Source organism: Salmo salar, chromosome ssa01 (genome assembly GCF_905237065.1).
Source record: "Salmo salar chromosome ssa01, Ssal_v3.1, whole genome shotgun sequence".
NCBI classification, from domain to species: domain Eukaryota; kingdom Metazoa; phylum Chordata; class Actinopteri; order Salmoniformes; family Salmonidae; genus Salmo; species Salmo salar.
This window is the reverse complement of record NC_059442.1, coordinates 69,878,792-69,901,033: the sequence shown is the minus strand read 5'-3', so window position 1 is coordinate 69,901,033 and position 22,242 is coordinate 69,878,792. Positions and strand designations below refer to the sequence as shown.

The window sequence follows — 22,242 nt, the reverse complement described above, 5'->3', positions numbered from 1 at the left end:
AGAATTATTGACCAAAATACAGAGCATAAAGTACACGAGTAGCCAGAAAGTAATTTGCTGCTCTCTCTCTCTCTTGCACGCATGCACATTCTCCCTCTCTCTCTCTCGGTCTCACACACACTCATACACTAGGCGGCCTCTCCTCCAGATGCTTCAGTTTTGGAAATATGGCATGTATACTTGTGTGCTATAGTGTAAGCATTACTAAGGCGGGTTTGATTGAATCCGACAGCTATTAGCAGATCTTCCTAACTTGTATCTGTTACTATGTGTAGCTACCTGGCTGTAACAAGATTATCTCCTTAAATCAGTGTTCAAAGGTAACACCTCTCAGCCCCCTGGGATTATACCACCTCAGCCTAATTAAAGGCCCACTGCCTAAAGCAGCACAAAGCTCTCAGATGCTAACCAGGCTAAATGTTCTTTTCACCAGATCAAACTTAAGGCACTAAACTGACATTTCCCAGTGTCCACCATTTCGTAATGAAAATTAAATACAAGTATACTACCAATGCAATGAATGCACTTTTGTGCTTTAATAGGCTAAATCATAATTGTAGGCTATGCAATGATAAAATGCAATATTGTCATACCATTTTGATGTTTGTCTCTAAAGTCATGAAAATATCTGAACAACAAGAAATTATACACTGTAATACAATATGATAGTACAGTAGACTGAAGAATATTGTTTCATACTACACAAAATTGTTTTCCATATGTCAACATCTGAACTTTTCCATTTCAGTGTGACTTGCGTTGCTCCTTGAGTCTGTTGATGCCCTGCATATGTTGTGATGTGTGTGTTCTCCACATCCTCGGCTAAACCCGACAGCTTGAGGCCTTGTATTTATATTTATTTCCTGTCTACTGAGCTTTGTGCATCAGGCTCCATTGGTTAGTGATATCTACACCTCGTTCTACAAACCCCCTCCCCTATTTGTTCCTGCTAATTAATGACTGTGACACTAATTAAAACCAGAGCTGCTCTCAATACCTTCTGCCTCCTTCAGAGAAACATTCACATTTCCATTTACTTGTCCCAGAGCCTAATGAATATTCTGGTGCAGGTTTTCAGGCGAGAAACGCAGTGGCAGGAAACTGTGCCAAGTGGGAGTGGGAGAGAGTGTGGCAACTTGACAAAGACACAGGCAGGAGACGGGCCGAAAATGTAATTATGGCCAAGGAAAAATACATTTACATAATCCACAAAAATATATGCACATACATTTCCCATTATACAAATAAATACAATGACCATACACAAATATACATTCAAAGGATACCGATTCTTATAACTTTCTCATGCATTCACCAGAGAAAACATTTACATTGTTTGGTCTTGGGTCCAAAACAGACAGACATTAGAAAAGATAGAGAGAGATAATAATTACGTAGATACACCTGCTTGCTAAGCAACCTGCTGTGCCCATTTGAAACACCCTGCTGTTTTATTGTGTTGCACCTCTCTCAAGGAATCGGAGTGGACACACTTTTCTGAATGGTAACATGTTAAATCTGTCAAAGTCGTGTGCACCGTGGTGTGTGTGTGCGTGAGTGTGTATTAAGCTCTCTGTCTCTCCTCTTTACCACCCCCTGTTTTTTTTAGACTGTTTAATCACAGCGTCTTGCTCCCTCGCTTGCACAGTTGGTCCTAATGGCTGTCAGGGGAACTGCTGATTGACAGAGATTCCAGAGAATGAAAAATACATTTTCGTTAAAAGTCACCGGTTTGCAAGTTTCATATTATGTTCTCTGATCCTGGTAGGACTGTACTTTCTGATTGGGGATAGTCTCCATCACTATGTGGCTTCAGAAAATGAACCTCCGTCTGCCTCCTGGACTATGGGAAATGTCTAATGCTGAACAAATATGACTCATATAATATATGTGATCGGGCCACAACCCTGACTTCATTTACATATAGCTTTAAATAAATGTTCATGAATCGTGCTTTACTCAGTCTTGGTGTGGGCACATTTTCCAGCAATGCTCATACTTATCAATGCATAGGTTTAATGCATGACTATGTGTGAAATAGCATGTCTGCTTAATGATTGAAAATGAAGCTTTAGCACCAACAGAAAAATCGAGACAAAAGAAGCTGAGTTTAAACGAGCTCTGAGTCTTTGGAGGATTGCTCGAGCTTGGATATGTCAAACCTAGACCTGGTGTAAGCTCCTTAGCATATATGCAGTTGTTATGCTCTGTGTGGAAAGGTCATGCATTATGTGCAATCTGTGTGTGCTTCAGAGGTTGGTCCTGAGGACATGTTTCTATAGTAAGTTACTGCCTGACACCGGGATTGGGGCTGAGAGCTTCTGAGAAGTGGAAGAGCAAGAGGGAAAGAGTGAGCAAATAGAAAAGGAAGATGGATTCAATGCATATTTTTTTTTTGCTCCTGGCCATCTGACACAGATATAGTTGAGCTTGAACGATACTTGTATCATGAAACAGCATATTCAATTGCCAGCAATCTACTATAACCTTTAACCAAATTTCTCAAACCCTGCTTCACCCCAAGTTCACAATGTGTTGACTGACATGTATTTTTATTTACAGGTGTAAAGAAGGCTACCAAGGTATACGGTGCGACCAGTTCCTGCCGAAGACCGACTCCATCTTATCTGATCCGAGTAAGAACCTTTCCTTAATCATCTAATGAGAAATAAAGACAAACTCCGGAGATAGTCATTGCACCTATTTGTTTTCATGGTTTCAGGTCTACATTCATATCAGATACGATAAACATGAACATTAAACGGCATTGTCTCTTCTCAAGTATCAAAAGTGCATAGGCTGTACTTAGAGGGAAGGTTCTAATCAGTAATCTTTCTCAGTTTGATTACCGTGTTGTAATAGAAACACTTTGACTGTGGGTCCCCACTGATGCTCTATGTACAGTATGCTCATGTTTGCCATGATTAGGGGGAAAAAAACACATTAATAAAACCATCTCATTGCCAGTTTCTGAAGAAATCAATCTGTCTCTAACTGTGGATGGTCTCTCTATTCATCACACCTAAACTCCCAGCCTGGTTTTATAGACTAGACTTAACATTGTAAATGTAAATCTGGGACACTTAAATTAGTGTGACATGTTACGTTTGGTATGGTTACATAAGACATATTGTGACATAAGGCAAAAATGAAAGTAGGGTGGTTGGTTGGGGGGATGGGGGGCATATAATGCAAATGTATAGCAACCCAAAGGATGCGGATTTGAATCTTATCATGGATAATTTTAGCATTTTAGCAAAATATCAACTTTTCAGCTACTTACTACTTTTAGCTACTTTGCAACTACTTCGCATGTTAGCTAACCCTTCACCTAACTATTTTAGCTAACCCTTCCCCTAACCTTAATCCTTTAAACTAACTCCTAAACGTAACTCTAACCCCTAACCCTAAAACCTCGCTAATGTTAGCCAGCTAGCTAAAGTTAACCACCTAGCTAGAATTCATAAAATTTCAAATGTTTAGCAAATTTGTAACATATTGTATGTTTTGCAAATTTGTAACATAACATGTAATAGGGGATGGACATCCACAAATTAATACATACCATGCGAAACGTAATCTATCATTCTAAATGGAGTGTTACCGATTTACATTCAGAATAATATGAAATGCTCTGAGACCAGGTTGAAACTCCCCCCAACAGAACATAATAGTTAAGCTAGTACAGTCCTATCAAAGCAGATATGTCCTGCCTTCATGATGAAGTGATAAAATGCCCTCTGGAATATAACAGAGGCACAGGAAAATGGTCCTTGAAAAATATTACATTTATTCTCAATAGCTGTCTATCTCCTTTCATTAGTGAGTGCACAATGTGTGGGTGGCTGTACTGTACAGTGAGATAAAAGAAAAGTTAAAAAACAGTTTGAAAGGAACAGAGTTGTTTCTTTCATTTGAGTATGTGTGCTAGAGTAGGGCTGTTGCGTTGACAATATTACCACCACGCCGGTAGTCATGAGTAGGGCTGTTATGGTGACCGTATTACCGCCGCACTGGCGGTCACAAGTCATGACCGCAGTAAAATACCACGTGACCGTTAAGGCACGGTAATCTCCTTTTATGCACTTTGGACATGCTTTGGTAGTACACAACTCACTAACAACCATCAGGTCACTAATGGCCTGGTACTCATGGCTCTATTGTCCCTCTAACCACTCTGACATCAATGCAAATACAATTGAAAATCACAATCAGTATCTTGCTTTTAAACTACCCTCAATGTGCTTGATCAATTTGAAGAAAGAAATTCAACAAAAGGTTGAACCTGATTGAAAAACATTGTCATTATGGATGTTGTTTTTCGAAGCCTAACAACGAAATGGACAGCACTTTCTAAGGTGATGATTAATTCAAAACCCCCATAGGCATATTAGAGTGTATACATATGCATAGGCCTATATATATGAGCCCAAGCCCAAAAAAACAAGAACCTGAATTCAAATAATGATTGTGCCGTTCAGTGGCGATTTCAGCATGTAAATCTTGGTGGTGCAAACCCGGCAACATTTTCTTTTAATATGCATGTCAGCAAAGTGGCAGGTAGCCTAGTGGTTAGAGCGTTGGACTAATAACTGCAAAGGTTGTAAGATCGAATCCCTGAGCTGACAAGGTAAAAACCTGTTGTTCTACCCCTGAACAAGGCAGTTAACCCACTGTTCCTAGGCCGTCATTGAAAATAAGAATTTGTTCTTAACTGTTTTGCCTAGTAAAATAAAAATAAATAAAAAATTCCACAACTCAACTATAAAGAATACATTAAATGCTCTATAACGGTGACAAACAATGTGCCTATATAAAGCTGTCCCAACACCATAACACCTAACACACCTAGTTATCAGTGGAGCCTTGTCTGGCAGCGAAACAGTTCATTCAGCCTAATTTACAGCCTTTAAAAAAAACATGGCTGACTTGCTTAAACAAATGTGGGTTCTAATGACAATTGCGATGTACAAACTATGGCATAAGGGGACAACGAGCGGATAAGTGTCACGATCGTTGTAATGAGCGGACCAAGGTGCAGCGTGATCTGGGTTCCACATATTTATAAAATGAAACTCTCATTAAAGAACAAACAAACACGTGAAGCTATGGAGTGCTCACAGGCAACTACACATAAACAAGATCCCACAAACACAGGTGGGAAAAATAACTACTTAAATATGATCCCCAATTAGAGATAACGATTACAAGCTGCCTCTAATTCGGAATCATACAAAACACCAACATAGAAAAGGAAACTAGAACACAACAGACATAGATATACTAGATCACCCCCTAGTCACGCCCTGACCTACTACGCCATAGAGAAACAATGGCTCTCTATGGTCAGGGCGTGATAGCCCCCCCCCAAAGGTGCGGACTCTGGCCGCAAAACCTGAAACCAAATGGGGAGGGTGGGGGGTGACTAGTGTCTCCGGTGCGGGGCGAAGTACCCACTCAGCTCGCGGATCCGCCAGCATCTGTGGCGGCTCTGGTGCGGGACGAAGAACCCGATCATCCCGCAGATCCACCAGCATCGGGGGCGGCTCTGGTGCGAGCCGAAGAACCCGCTCATCCCGCGGATTGAGCCATGGACCCTGGCTGAACACTGTGTCTGAACTGGACCTCGGTGTCAAGGAAGGCTCCTGCCATGGAGCGGGACTGGACGCCGTACCCGGACTGAGCACCGGCGCAGAAGAAGACTCCGGCCATGGAGCAGGACTGGACGCCATGTTTGGACTGGACACCGGCGCAGAGGAAGGCTCCCGCCATGGAGCGGGACTGGACACCAGCCCTGGCCTGGACATCGGTGCCGATGAAGGCTCCTGCCATGGAGCGGGACTGGACGCCGTACCTGGACTGAGTACCGGCGCAGAAGAAGACTCCGGCCATGGAGCAGGACTGGACGCCATGTTTAGACTGGACACCGGCGCAGAGGAAGGCTCCCGCCATGGAGTGGGACTGGCCACCGTGCCTGGTCTGGGCACCGGCGCAGAGGAAGGCTCCTGCCATGGAGCGTGACTGGCCTCCGTGCCTGGACTGGGCACCGGCGCAGATGAAGCCTCTGGCATTGGAGCTGGACTGGACGCTGTGCCTGGACTGGTCACTGTCGCAGAGGGTTCCGGACCGTGGACCGTCGCAGGAGGATCCGGACCGTGGACCGTCGCAGGAGGTTCCGGACCGTGGACCGTCGCAGGAGGTTCCGGACCGTGGACCGTCGCAGGAGGTTCCGGACCGTGGACCGTCGCAGGGGGTTCCGGACCGTGGACACACACCCACTCCACTGAATAGCAGGCTTGTGATTGCTTTGCAATGCTTGCAGTTAACCACTAATTCCTTCTAAACCACTCATTGTTGAATTTGCTATTTCCAACTTGTTGTGTAATGTTTATGTTCAATGGTCGATGAGCACTGATATGTTTTATCTATAATTTCTCTTCATTATTTCTCTTCATATAACATGGATTAAAAAGCATTTGCCAGTACATTCGATTGTTGACTTTATTCATGATGATGTCTGCTAGCTTGCTAGCTAATATTTTGAAAGAATGATGTTGACATGATCAGTCCAATCAAAGCTATTGTAGATATAACGTGATTTGACGTAATTTTATCTGTGGCCAATGACCTTGAGCTTTCTTAGATGGGCACTTCTAATGTAACTCTATGGCAGCACCCAAGGAGCTTGAATTTTCAAGCTCTACCCTTACATTTGGCGGTGACGTAGTGTCCCCATGAGTGATAGAACACTGAGCCAATCACGGCTCAACTAGAGAACATTACCAAATCACGGCGCAACTAGAGAACATTACCAACCCTTCGTATTTCCACTGACTTCCCCACCACCACAGAAAGCACTGAGGTAGGCTGAAACACCTGCATTTTGGAGGTGCCTTACTCAAGAAAGCAAAAAAGAGACCAAGTTTGTATGCGGCTTTATTAACATTTTTTATTACATTGTTTGCAAACTGATATGTGACACATATTAATGTCAAAATAACATGCAAAACAGGCAACCCAAAAGGTGGGGTTCAAAACAGGTGGGGCCCAAGCCCCAAGCTCCCTGCCCTGAATGACGGGTCACCACTGGTGCCGATATACAATACAAAGCCTACCACATATTACACATGGCAGAAAAATATTTAAAAGAAAAAATGAATTAAGATCTCTTTGGTACATAATTGGTTTAGCCTATACTCCAAAATTGTACAAATTCTAGTAATCACCTTTGAGTGTGGACTGTATTATAATGCATACTGGCTGGACTGGTTACCTTATACTACGCTCCAAAGTTTGTATCCATGAGTCTGGGAGAGAACGTATAGGCCTTGCTGATGTTGTTGGTTCATTGATGTGCAGGCTTACAAAGATAGCCTCCCTTCTATTTGATTTTGAATAGCCTAGTAATATGGGATTTTTTTATATTTGCATAATTGATGGTCTGACACATTACCTTTAGCTACAGAATATCTCACGACCGTGCATTTCCATGTCCTCCCCTCTCTCCTTCATTCCTCTCTTGAGTGTGCAAAGAGAGGGGCTGTCAACAGTTGTTTAAATATATTTTGTTGTGAAAACATGTTCCTATCGATGTTCACAAAAAGATTTCCCAAATTAAGCACTAGGTGTCTGCAGGAACACGGTTGGAGAGCCCATAGCATACAGAGTTTGGGGCGGAATATCACCTGTCGTCCAGCAAGAGGATGCATGCTCACCAAACAGTGGTTGATGCTGAGTGAAATAAGCCTAGCAAGCATATTATTGGAAAACGAACAGGTGGCAAAGTGGCCTCAATTAGCTTTTCGAGCTATTCCCCTGCCCCTGTTCCTGCCCATTTGATAATAGGCCATTCTCAATCAAAACTAATTTGACATATGTGACCAACCGCCTTGTTTCGGTCTTTTGTAGCACAATATGAAATTGTGTTTTTTACATTGTATAAAAGCAGAGACACCTAGCTACAAAAAGTTATATCATAAACTGCAATTGAGGAGCAATGGGAAAGTATTTCTGCTTTGAAAGTTGATCAATTTCAATTGTGAGAAAATGGCCTTTGAATATTTTGGTACCTGCTGGAGAGCTCTTCTTTGTCTACACCCTTTCAGCATCGTTCACACCCATCGTTCACACCATCGTTAACTCCACCAATCTCTTTAAGGGTTGATCCGAGCGTTCTGTCCTGACAACAGCAATCAAGCACCCAAGCTAACTGGCTAACCGTTATCACAGTGACATTCTATTAAAATGGACACTTGCATAGTGGTCATTTGTTAAGACATGCAGCTAGCTAGCTAGCTAAACAATTAACCATAATCACAACTCATGGCATTGCTACCCTGCATGAATCTGCAGGTAGCAAACCAACCAGGTTCAATGTTAGTTAGCTAACATTAGACTATAACAAGCAAAGCAAATGGATCTGAGGTACGGATAATAAGATCATACACGTAACTTTAGCTAGCTTGCCAGCCAGCTAATGTTAGCTAGCTAGCTAACAGTACACTTTAACTTGAAATGAAAGACTTTGTCAACATTAGAAACGTGTAATATCTGAAAATGTAGCTAGTTAGACTGTGTTGCCCGTGGTCTGAAATCGGAGTAGATAGCCAGACCGTATTTACCAGCTACGTCTATCAACAGTTGTCTTTGTGACATTCTATTGAAATGGATACTTGGATAGTGGAGAATTTTGCTAAGACATGTAGCTAGCTAGCTAAACAAAGAACCATAATCCCAACTCGTGACGTTACTACCCTGCATGAATCTTCAGGTAGCCAACCAACCAGATTCAATGTTAGCTAGCTAAAATTAGGCTATAACTTGCCAAACAAATGGCTCAAAGATACGAATAATAAGATCATACATGTAATGTTAGCTAATGTGCCAGCCAGCTAATGTTAGCTAGCTAACGGTACACTTTAACTTGAAATTAAAAGACTTTATGTCAAAATTAGAAACGTGTAATATCTGAAAATGTAGCTAGCTAGACTATCTTACCTGTGGTCTGAAATTGGAGTAGATAGCCAGAGCGAATTTACCAGCTACATCTATCAACAGTTGTCGTTGTGACATTCTATTGAAATGCATGCTTGCATAGTGGAGTCTTTTGTTAAGACATGTAGCTAGCTAGCTAGCTAAACAATGAACCACAATCCCAACTCATGACTTTACTACCCTGCATGAATCTGCAGGGAGCTAACCAACCAGGTTGAATATTAGCAATCTAACAGTAGGCTAAAACTAGCCAAGCAAATGGCTCTGAGATACGAATAATAAGATCATACACGTAATGTTAGAGAGTGAGCCAGCCAGCTAATGTTAGCTAGCTAGCTAACAGTACACTTTAACTTGAAATGAAAACAACTTTGTCGAAATTAGAAATGTATAATATCTAAAAATGTAGCTGGCTAGACTATCTTACCCGTATACATCACAGATGCCATGGTTGCCCTTAGTTTGAAGATGTAACGGTAGCTAACACTGTTCGGTACAGTTTTTGTGTTCCCGCAGCATTCAAACGAGGCTGCGATGAAAACTAATGGGACTGTAGCGACTGTGTTGGGTGTAAACTACGTTTCTATTCAAGCGTTGATTGACATGGTAACAGACCAATAGTATTAGAGAAAAGTTGAACAAACTGACCCCGCTGACCCTTACGATACATTGTGACAAATAACGACGTCACATACGGCACTCATTACTCAACACATTGTGTGCCATACAGCTTCTTTCTACCAGGGGTAGTGCTTTCTACCAAGGGACAGGGAAAGGGAGATACCTAGTCAATTGTACAACTGATGCATACATATTTTGTGTCATCACTGCAAGCCATCATGACTCTCAAAAGCCGCAACAGCCGCGGTATACTGTGAAGATAACTTTAGCATCAACCTAAAAACCCTATTCAAATTCAACACAAACCTTCAAATAGGTATGTAATGACACATTATCAGCTCTTTATAGTGTTTTGTTAACATTTTAGAGGTGATAAGTTGGACATATCTCCCCATGTCACTATTACTCAGTAGCCTTCGCTTCCCCCTCAATTTAAAAAAAAATCAGGCGGAGCGCCATTGCCTTCTTCAGTCGTGCAGAGAAGGGCAGCATGAAGGTCACGTCATTGATTTAGCTGGAAAGCGGAGAAATTGTGATTTACAATGGTATTCATATTACAGTTGACCTGGAAGTGTTCATTTTTGGGGTGCTAAAATATGGTCACGTGCATATTCTCCTACATTATAACATTTCTACAAACTTCAAAGTGTTTTCTTTCCAATGGTACCAATTATATGCATATCCTGGCTTCAGGGCCTGAGCAACAGGCAGTTTACTTTGGACACATCATTCAGGCGGGAATTGACAAAAATGGGGCCTAGCCCTATCATACTGTAATTCCACTGATTTCAAAACCCCGTTCTCCAGAAAGTGGAGCGCAACACTTATACAGTTCTACTAAGCAATATATACTGCTCAAAAAAATAAAGGGAACACTTAAACAACACAATGTAACTCCAAGTCAATCACACTTCTGTGAAATCAAACTGTCCACTTAGGAAGCAACACTGATTGACAATAAATTTCACATGCTGTTGTGCAAATGGAATAGACAACAGGTGGAAATTATAGGCAATTAGCAAGACACCCCAAATAAAGGAGTGGTTCTGCAGGTGGTAACCACAGACCACTTCTCAGTTCCTATGCTTCCTGGCTGATGTTTTGGTCACTTTTGAATGCTGGCGGTGCTTTCACTCTAGTGGTAGCATGAGACGGAGTCTACAACCCACACAAGTGGCTCAGGTAGTGCAGCTCATCCAGGATGGCACATCAATGCGAGCTGTGGCAAGAAGGTTTGCTGTGTCTGTCAGCGTAGTGTCCAGAGCATGGAGGCGCTACCAGGAGACAGGCCAGTACATCAGGAGACGTGGAGGAGGCCGTAGGAGGGCAACAACCCAGCAGCAGGACCGCTACCTCCGCCTTTGTGCAAGGAGGAGCAGGGGGAGCACTGCCAGAGCCCTGCAAAATGACCTCCAGCAGGCCACAAATGTGCATGTGTCTGCTCAAACGGTCAGAAACAGAGTCCATGAGGGTGGTATGAGGGCCTGACGTCCACAGGTGGGGGTTGTGCTTACAGCCCAACACCGTGCAGGACGTTTGGCATTTGCCAGAGATCACCAAGATTGGCAAATTCGCCACTGGCGCCCTGTGCTCTTCACAGATGAAAGCAGGTTCACACTGAGCACATGTGACAGACGTGACAGTCTGGAGACGCCGTGGAGGACGTTCTGCTGCCTGCAACATCCTCCAGCATGACCGGTTTGGCGGTGGGTCAGTCATGGTGTGGGGTGGCATTTCTTTGGGGGGCCGCACAGCCCTCTATGTGCTCGCCAGAGGTAGCCTGACTGCCATTTGGTACCGAGATGAGATCCTCAGACCCCTTGTGAGACCATATGCTGGTGCGGTTGGCCCTGGGTTCCTCCTAATGCAAGAAAATGCTAGACCTCATGTGGCTGGAGTGTGTCAGCAGTTCCTGCAAGAGGAAGACATTGATGCTATGGACCGCCTGTTCCCCAGACCTGAATCCAATTGAGCACATCTGGGACATCATGTCTCGCTCCATCCACCAACGCCACGTTGCACCACAGACTGTCCAGGAGTTGGCGGATGCTTTAGTCCAGGTCTGGGAGGAGATCCCTCAGGAGACTATCCGCCACCTCATCAGGAGCATGCCCAGGCGTTGTAGGGAGGTCATACAGGCACGTGGAGGCCACACACACTACTGAGCCTCATTTTGACTTGTTTTAAGGACATTACATCAAAGTTGGATCAGCCTGTAGTGTGGTTTTCCACTTTAATTTTGAGTGTGACTCCAAATCCAGACCTCCATGGGTTGATAAATTGGATTTCCATTGATTATTTTTGTGTGATTTTGTTGTCAGCACATTCAACTATGTAAAGAAAAAAGTATTTAATAAGATTATTTCATTCATTCAGATCTAGGATGTGTTATTTTAGTGTTCCCTTTATTTTTTTGAGCAGTGTATATTTTTTTAAAGCCGCGTTTGACAGGATTACCTACATATACTAACCAGCTCAAACAGACAGAAGCAGGCTATACGGCAGACCAATCCAAACTCATCTCTGGGCATGTCCATGCCACTCATTGTCTTTGTTATTAAGGCACATGAAAGTTCACGTTTCAGAAGACATTTCTGCCAAAAAAAGAAACAAATATATTACGTTCAAATGGCTCTTGTGTGAAGTAGTACATACGCCTAGTTTCCTGAAACGGGTCACATATTAATAAAGACAATATTAAATTGAGAATAGTCAGATGGGTGAAAATATGATCACTTGATGAGAGAACAGCTGTGCAGCCTGAGGCAAGGAACAGAGCTCAAGCTTATTTTGCGACTTTCTTAAATCATCAATAGTGTAATGAACATGATGGGAGACAGAGAGCTGGTTTCAAGCGCAGGGTGCGGAGTAGGAGTTTATTGTAAAGGACCACAGGAGGAGGCAGGTAGCTGGGTCCAGGGGCAGGCAGAAGGTCATACACAGGGGGTCCAAAAAGGCAACAGTACAGGCAGTGAAAAGGCTAGTAACGTCGTCCGGGAGATCAGGCAATAGGGTGATAACAGGAAATCCAATAGGCTAAAGTACAGGCAGGGAATAGGCAAAAGGCTTCGTAAGTGAGGCAGGCAAAAACTATCATACACGGGAGGAGTAAATTACGGGAAAAACAGAGCTCCGAATAGAAGTGTGTCACAAAACAAACAATACCTCACAATGATAGGGTGCAAAGAACTGAACTAAATAGTGTGTGATAATGACATACAGGTGTGTGAACAGGTGATCAGAATTCAGGTGATTGGGATCTGGAGAGTGAGCTGCGTTCAGGGGATCTATGTGTTTGATAGTGTGATTGATAGCAGACGTTACAAATAGCCTATAGTTGCACCATGCAGCCATATATGTTTTGATTTATAAGACATTCTAAGGTTTGTATCATCCACAACTAAAGTTGCCAAATAACTGTAAATCTAGTGTTTGTGACCTGTTTCGATGATCACTTCTACACACAACATAGTCACTTCATATGCGCACTTGCTCCAGAATGGGAAAAATTCCTTTCTATTTTATTCAGCTAAGTTCAATTACATTCTACTTACTATAAAATCATATAAAATAATGGCACGGAACTTGTAAGCAATAGGCCTGTCTTGTCTGCTGAATGAACAAGCCTACAGCCTATGGCATGGCGCATAGTCAGATAACATACGGTAGGCCGACTCATATTCTGTTCTTTAAAAAAAATATATTTTACCTTCATTTAACTAGGCAAGTCAGTTAAGAACAAATTCTTATTTTAACTGCCTTGTTCAGGGGCAGAACGACAGATTTGTACCTTGTCAGCTCAGGGATTCGAACTTGCAACCTTTTGGTTACTAGCGCGAGGCTACCCTGACGCCCTACTGTGTTTCTTCTGTGTTTATGTTAAATAACGGTCAATTGCAGTGAGACAGGCAGTCTTTTCCATTACAATAACCAGCTGACAAAATGTCATGACCGCAACAACCCTATGTTAGGGTCATACTGCCTCTCACAATACCGGGCCATTGATGTCTTGGTTCTTTCACTAACCTCAGTGAGTCAGCCTACTAGGCTCAGCAGTACTACAGACTGGTGTCCATATGTTGCATTTTTTACTTGTTTTGAGGGGAAATTAGAAGAAAGCATCAAAATCCACCTGGTCCATATGCACGGCCATTTTAAGTGTCTGTCTACGGAGATTTTAATTGAGTTTGTCCAAGGAAGCTCCATGGGTGTCATGTTCTTAAAAGTAATTTGATATATTGTCTTTTTCCGTATTGATCATGGTATCGAGGGGGGGCCACCTCCTATCTCTGTGAACTTTGTCATTGTGAGATCAAAAGTGAGGGACAGATTGTGCACAGTATAGAGCTCGGCTATTATCTCACCATCCTCTCCATTATATCCCTTTCCAATTGTCTCTTTCATCGCTTTAAGACCTTTAGCCACAGATTCATCTTGAATCGTTGTGTAACTTTTATTCCTCACGGCTTTTAATAAAGACGTTAATTAAAGACATCATCTACCGAGAAGTGATTTCAATTGATTATATCTTGTTTGGCTTTTTGTCCATAAATAAACTTAATGCAAAAAAGATTAGTTTGAGAGCTGTGACAGATTCATAAGAGTGGTCATTTGACAGAGTGAGTGTAAGTTATTGCCCAAATTAAACTGGCACCGACAATCCTTGCAGAAGTCCAAATCCATTCAGCCAAAAGCGCAGGGTGTGTTTTATTGTCAACCATGGCATTTGGACCATGCAGTTTAAACAGTTATATTATTCACCCCTATTCTCCTTCTCCCAATTAGAAATTAACTGGGCTTCCATTGCCCCAACAGCCCCCTACAGCTCAAACTGTCCCAGCCTCTCCCCTCCTTCTCCTTCCTTTCCTCCACACACTGTGCCCCAGGTAAACTAATACTACATACAGGGCCTCACTGGTAGGCCAGGTTGATTCTGCCAAGGCCTTTGGCTCACCAAGGCTGTCATGAGTGGCACAGTGGGTCTGAAAGAGGTGGAACCTTTCAAAAGAACTGTCATCATCCTCAAAAGCTCCACTGAGATGCTGGTCATGGCTTAATCTCTCCATCAAAGCAGGACAAAGTCTCCCTCTGGAACTAGCCTGTTGGGATCCTCGGATAACTCTGCCCGCCAAGACAAATCTTACTACAAGTTCAAGGAGCCTTTCACTGATTAGACCCATTATCTGTTGCAGGAATATGGCTTCAAACTGCTGATAGTTTTACTCTGCTACTCTAGATCTAAGTTCTTGGGTTATTGGGTTTCTCCTGTCATTTGGCCAAAAAGTGATAATAACAGATTGGCCCAGGTTAGTTCCCAGTGCAGTATTATATTCAGCCAAAATTCTACCAGTAAGGGAACAGAATAGATATGCTTTAACATATACTTTATTTGTTTGTGAAAAGAATATCTCACTGCTTGGCACACTCTATTTGTAGGAACATTCACAGTATAATGTGCCATGCAGGAGTCAAGTGAAACCAAATGTATTCTGTTTGAATAGGGAATGTAATCACCATCCGTTTCTCTATCCTTCCATGTTAAACACCCTTCCTTTCATCTCCAGCACTCCTCCGCTCCCAGTGTCTTGGGTACAGAATAACATTTCAACCTGGTAAATTGCTGAGGAAAACTCTAGGCTGGGCTGTTGAGACACACTCATTTGCATGGCTCTAAGGGACATATCAAAATGTACTTGGGGGGAGGGGTGGTCCAAAATAGGGGAGGGTTGTCCAATTTTTTTGGTTGCTTTGGGGAGGATTGAGTTTTTTTGGGGTGTAGGGTCACAGCGGAGGGTAATGCGTTTTTTCTCTGGTTTACGTTTGCTCTTCTGCTCGTATTTTCCATATAAACAATGGCTTGACTTACTTTTGATATGACCCTAATAAAGTTTAGAAACATTTGTGAAGGTTTGGTGTGGTTTGGATATTGTTCAGCTTTAGCTACTGCAGGCCTATGATACACAATATACTTTATATAAAAGTATGTGGACATCGCTTCAAATTAGTGGATTTGGCTGTTTCAGCCACACCTGTTGCTGACATGTATATAAAATTTGAGCACACAGCCATGCAATCTCCAAAAACAAACAATGGCAGTAGAATGGCCGGTACTGAAGACATGGCACCGTCATAGGATGCCTCCTTTCCAACAACTCAGTTCTTCAAATTTCTGACCTGCTAGAGCTGCAATGGTCAAAAACAGCTTAGCAGCAAAATGATAGGTTACACAAGCTCACAGAACGCTGGACCTCCGAGTGCTGAAGCGCGTAAACGTCGTCTGTCCTCGGTTGCAACGGCGGTCACGAAATTTTGTCAGCCGGTGATTGTCAAGCAAATAACTGTCAACCTCACGGTTATTGACCGTTAATTAACATACAGATTTAGCATCTCCTGGCTTCCACACAGTCTACAAGCCACTGATCCAGACCTTTGGAACTTGTACATTTTAAAAGTCTAATAAATCCATGTAATATAGCATACACCACAATAAATCTATTATTTATTTTACACAGGTCTTAAGAAGCAAGATATGAAGAAAATGTAATCTATTTCAGAAGAACAAAATAGCATGCTCTGAGTTGTCCTTATGTTAGGTACTGATCTCTCTATGCCAAATGACTGTGGGCTACGCTAGTTCATTTAGCAGACAAGATTTGCTTAGAATTCCATGGCATTATATAATAGTATGAAGAATACAATTGAACAAAGCTGAATGAAAAAGAAAGGATATTTTCTCCAAACGATTTGAGGGAGTGGGCACATGCGGCTATTCTGTGTTTAGTGGTAAACAAAGAAATAGGTACTGCTATATGTCTAATTTAGAGTTATTAACCTCTTGGGGCTAGGTGGGACGCTAGCGTGCCACCCGTGGTGCACTCCATCAACAGCAGGTGCATTTCAAGAGCGGCAAATTTGAATCCAAATAAATGTCAAAATTCAAATTTTTCAAAAATACAACTATGTTACACCATTTGAAAGATAAACATCTCCTTAATCTAACCACGTTTTACGATTTCAAAAAGGTTTTACGGCGAAAGCATAAATTTAGAGTATGTTAGGACAGTACATTTACAAGAGTTGTGTGTAATGTTTTGTCAAGTCAAAGACAGGGTCACCAAAACCATAAAACCAGCTAAAATGATACACTAACCTTTTACAATCTCCATCAGATGACACTCCTAGGACATTATGTTAGACAATGCATGCATTTTTAGTTCTATCAAGTTGATATTTATATCCAAAAACAGCGTTTTACTATGGCATTGATGTTGAGGAAATCGTTTCCCTCCAATAACCGGCAGTCAAGTCAGCGTCACAAATTAAATAATTAAAATTAGAAAACATTGGTAAAATATTATATTGTCATTTAAAGAATTATAGATTTACATCTTTTGAACGCAATCAACTTGCCAGATTTAAAAATAACCTTACTGGGAAATCACACTTTGCAATAATCTGAGCACTGTGCCCAGAAAAATACGCGTTGCGATACAGACTAGACGTCATGTTGGGGAGATCTAAAATCGAAAATACTATGTAAATAATCCATTACCTTTGATTCTCTTCATCAGATGTCACTTCCAGGTATCACAGGTCCATAACGAATGTAGTTTTGTTCAAAAAAGCTCATCATTTATGTCCAAAAATCTCCGTCTCGTTAGCACATGATGTAAGCCAGCCGGACTTCTCGTCATGAACGAGGGGAAAAAATATATTTCCGTTCGTTCAAACATGTCAAACGTTGTATAGCATAAATCATTAGGGCCTTTTTTAACCAGAACATGAATAATATTCAAGGTGGACGAATGCATACTCTTTTATAACGTATTGGAACGAGGGTACCCAACATGAAGTAGCGCCAGGTGTCTAATGGGACATCACCGTTCCATGGCTCTTGTTCGGTCAGATCTCCCTCCAGAAGACTCAAAACACTTTGTAAAGGCTGGTGACATCTAGTGGAAGCAATAGGAAGTGCCAAAATATTCCTAAACCCCTGTGTTTTTCAATGGGATAGGTTTAAAGTCAATACAACACATCAGGTATCCACTTCCTGTCAGAAAATGTCTCAGGGTTTTGCCTGCCAAATGAGTTCTGTTATACTCACAGACACCATTCAAACAGTTTTGGAAACTTTAGAGTGTTTTCTATCCATATATAATAAGTATATGCATATTCTAGTTACTGGGTAGGATTAGTAACCAGATTAAATCGGGTACATTTTTTTTATCCAGACGTGCAAATGCTGCCCCCTAGACCCAACAGGTTAATGTAACTTTGGTTGTTCTACAAATGTTGGGCTATATGTTTTGATTTTTAATACATTGTAAGGCTGCATGATATAACTAATGATGATTTGAAAAAAGTTGGTTGAAAGGCATGAGCTCTGCTTTGTTTTTTTGCGCAGGCTGCACATACTACATCAGTCACTCATTCACAATTTGACATGCACTTGATAATGCCTATTTCATGGCGGCATCCCTTTTGTGTGGCCTTAATGCACCTTAAAAAAATCCATGCCTTTTGCGGCCAGAATCACCTCTCGCTCACATAGCTTTCCATCATGTGATCGGGTCTTTATCACAGGCTACAAGTGAAGACAGACACATCAGGGATGCAACTGCGCATGTCCTCATCCTATTCCGAGGTGCGCATTGAAGATATTGGAATAACTGTACACATTTACTTTTCGTCAGCCAACAAGATGAGTAGGCCTAATGAACAGCAAAAGCACTAGCCTACATCAATCAACTATCCCCCATAGTACAAAAGTCGACCTATTCTGTGCGAGAAATAAATATTCCAAACATAGTCTTGGACAGTTGTGGGATGCAATAGATCCCAAATTAATACAACCAGTAGCATCAAAAAAAACATTTTTATGCAATGTGGCTGACGCAACAGAACGTTTAGCTTCAAATGTTGATAAACTATTAGCCAATTTCTTCACATAATAAGTGCAGCAATGCACACATGGTTGTCGGCTATAAGTGTGAATGTTCCATTAGCGGAAAACACCATCATCAGAAAACATCATTATCAAAAGTGACCGCAAATGCAATTGTGCATGTAATGCTTTTATTATAAAGGTGCATTTTTATGGTGAAAATTATCTTCCACAAACTTGAAACTCACGCCATGCTTTTGTATGCCAGTTAGGCTCTACACCCATTGTAAAGCGGATTCATGTGCTTAATTTTAAGAAGTTATTTAGCCACTTTAATTGTGATACAAACCTTATGAGGCCTACAGGCTAAGCTACATGAGGTGTGCAACTATGATTATAAAATGTCGCAAAAAAAGTATTTGTTTCTTATGCTGGGCATCATTCACAATTGCTAAGATATAATTCACAAGTGATAGGCTAATATTGTCACCCATCAGACTATTCTTGATTTAATCTTGTCTTTAAATATAATAAATAATATATGTGTGAAATTTGTTTTGATTTGGAATGAACCATTATCATGCACCTGTATCGAAACACAGGCAATGGGAAAAAATATATGTGTGCTCATGGGCTCTCATGAAGTGTTTGATTAGATTTTCAATTACATTTGCATTGATGTCAGAGTGATTAGAGGGACAATAGAGTACCAGGCATACAGTATAACAAGTTTGGTTGGCTCCTAATGACCAGCAGCAGCATCAGACTTGGAGAAACATAATTAACATGACTAAACGGTCACGTGGAATTTGACTGTCTTCATGACTCGTGACTGTCTGTGTGTTGGTAATACGGTCACCGCAACAGCCCTACTCACTACCAAGTTTCAAACTGCCTCTGGAAGAAATGTCAGCACAAGAACTGTTCGTCGGGAGCTTCATGAAATGGGTTTCATGCCCGAGGAGTCACACAGAAGCCTAAGAAGCCAAGCATCGACTGGAGTGGTGTGAAGCTCACCGCCATTGGACTCTGGAGCAGTGGAATCAAGTTCTTTAGAGTGATGAATCACGCTGCACCATCTGGCAGTTGAACGGATTAATCTGGGTTTGGCGGATGCCAGGAGAACGCTACCTGCCTGAATGCATAGTGCCAACTGTAAAGTTTGGTGGAGGAGGAATAATGGTCTGGCGCTGTTTTTCATGGTTCGGGCTAGGCCCCTTAGTTCCAGTGAAGGGAAATCTTAATGCTACAGCAGACAATGACATTATAGACGAACTTTGTGGAAACAATTTGGGGAAGGCCCTTTCGTGTTTCAGCATCACAATGCCCAGTGCACAAAGTGGGGTCCATACAGAAATTATTTGTTGAGATCAGTGTGGAAGAACTTGACTGGCCTGCACAGAGCCCTGACCCTAACCTCAACCCCATCGAACACCTTTGGAATGAATTGGAACACCGACTGCGAGCCAGGCCTAATCACCCAACATCAGCGCCTGACCTCACTAATGCTGTTGTGGCTGAATGGAAGCACGTCCCTGCAGCAATGTTCCAACATCTAGTGGAAGGCCTTCCGAGAAGAATTTAGGTTGTTATAGCAGCAAATGGGGGACCAACTCCATATTAATGCCCATGATTTTGGAATGAGATTTTCGACAAGCAGGTGTCCACATACTTTTGGGCATGTAGTGTAAATCTGTAGCACAGCACAATTCCCATTTCGAAGAATACAACTTGCATATTTGATTGCAGGTTACGAATGAATAAAAAGTCCTTAAAGTCATGTCTGAATGCAGAAAGGCCTTCATGTGTTTAATTCCCACGTTCCCATAATGGAAAAGGCAAAGTATAAATCAACTGGGCCGATTAGGTTGTAGAGAATAGGCTTTCAGATGACTTCAAGGGTGAGCTCACTATGGAGTCTCAACTCCTAGTGGTCAGTCGTTAGTGCACCACTGCACTCCTACCACATTGGGGCTCCACCTCTCACAGCCATTTGAGCCCTGAGTCGCATTGTAATCCATATCTAAACTGAACAAAAATATAAATGCAACATGCAACAATTTCAATGATTTACAGGAAATCAGTCAACTGAACTAAATTCATTAGGCCCTAATCTATGGATTTCACATGACTGGGCAGGGGCGCAGCCATGGATGGGTCTGGGAGGGCATAGGCCCACCCGCTGGGGAGCCAGGCACAGCCAATCAGAATTAGTTTTTCCCCACAAAAGGGCTTTATTACAGACAGAAATATTCTTAATTTCATTAGATGTCCGGGTGGCTGGTCTTAGATGATCCCGCAGGTGAAGAAGCCGGATGAGGAGGTCCTGGGCTGGCTTGGTTACACGTGGTCTGCGGTTGTGAGGCCGGTTGGACATACTGCCAAATTCTCTAAAACTATATTGGAGGTGGCTTATGGTAGAGAAATTAACAATACATTCTCTGACAACAGCTCTGGTGGACATTCCTGCAGTCAGCATGACAATTGCATGCTCCCTCAAAACTTGAGACATCTGTGGCATGGTGCTGTGTGTCAAAACTGCACATTTTAGAGTGGCCTTTTATTGTCCCCACCACAAGGTGCTCTCATAGCCTATCAGTCTCAGTCCAGATGTTAACATTTTTTATGTTACAATTAACGTATGTATTCGTGGTCTTTTAACTACTATATATTCAGTCAGGTTCTACAACATACTCCACTTTAGATGAACCTGAGGATTCAGTAACAGGTGAATGCCACATGTTACTTTATGACACTGTGCTGTTTCATATCAAACACATGTTCTAAACTGAACAGTCCTCTATCTGCAGCAGAACGCTTCTATCCCCTTTCATTCACCTGAAATAGAGCAAGGGGCCCCGCATGTCTGCAGACTCCTTTAAGCACAGTCTCGCCTCTCCCACAAAGGAGTGAAAAGTGTAAAGGCTGATCTCTGGAGACGTCGCCATGCCGCGTTCAAATTGTCAAGAATGGAAAGAGGTGGTTTAGCAGCACTCAGCACCGTTCTGTCAAAACCCCCGCCCGTTGTATTCCTGCCTTCCTACTATTATGTACTCCCACCTTTTCAGAGAGACAAGCATCTGAGTAACTTTCTACTTGTATGTAACCCTATCACTATACATTAGCAGCAAGTACATTTATGAACATTGGAAGGTGTGAGGACAGATCCCATAATAGAAGGCCATTGAAATTCAACAGACTACAAAGCAAAACTCCCAGAAATTGCTGTCACAATTAAAATGTGTCTTGATGAATGGTAGGCCTGTGGTGTATAAAAATGAGCTGCAGTATTAATAATAAACAACAAAGGTGGGCTAAGGCTGTACAAAGGAATAATCCCTCCGAAAGAGCATTTCATCTGTACAGTAATCCTTCAAGTCAATCAAATTACAATGTTAGAGAAAAGCTTATGCAACATATTCATTTTTGTGTTATGCACAGTCTTGGATCAGTTTTAAGATTCCTGAGGATACAAAATAAGTAGTTACTCACATGAATCATTCCTCAGGAGATGCTTTCCAGCAAGGTCAGCAAAGTATTAGATAATACCTTAATGTCCCCATATGAGAATTATGTGCTTCCGATGACCAAATCTATTATGCCTGTATAGAATTAGACCAAAACAAGCCAGGCATCTATGTCCTATAAATCACATTCCTCCCCCATTGGTAAATATAGAATGTTGATGCAATAGGCTTAATGGATTGCAATTGCTGAAGCCAATTTACCTTTTCTGCATGGGA

At 42.0% G+C, this 22,242-nt stretch overlaps 1 protein-coding gene across 2 annotated transcripts in view; it reads left to right on the top strand.

The window, feature by feature from the left end:
* LOC106607935 (pro-neuregulin-3, membrane-bound isoform) overlaps positions 1 to 22,242 on the top strand; it is a 553,769-nt gene that overhangs the window by 428,549 nt on the left and 102,978 nt on the right. For both annotated transcript variants that reach the window (XM_014205430.2, XM_014205421.2), the window contains exon 3: positions 2,563 to 2,636. In XM_014205430.2, coding sequence (XP_014060905.1) covers positions 2,563 to 2,636 — 74 coding nt within the window. The remainder of the gene's footprint in view (positions 1 to 2,562; positions 2,637 to 22,242) is intronic.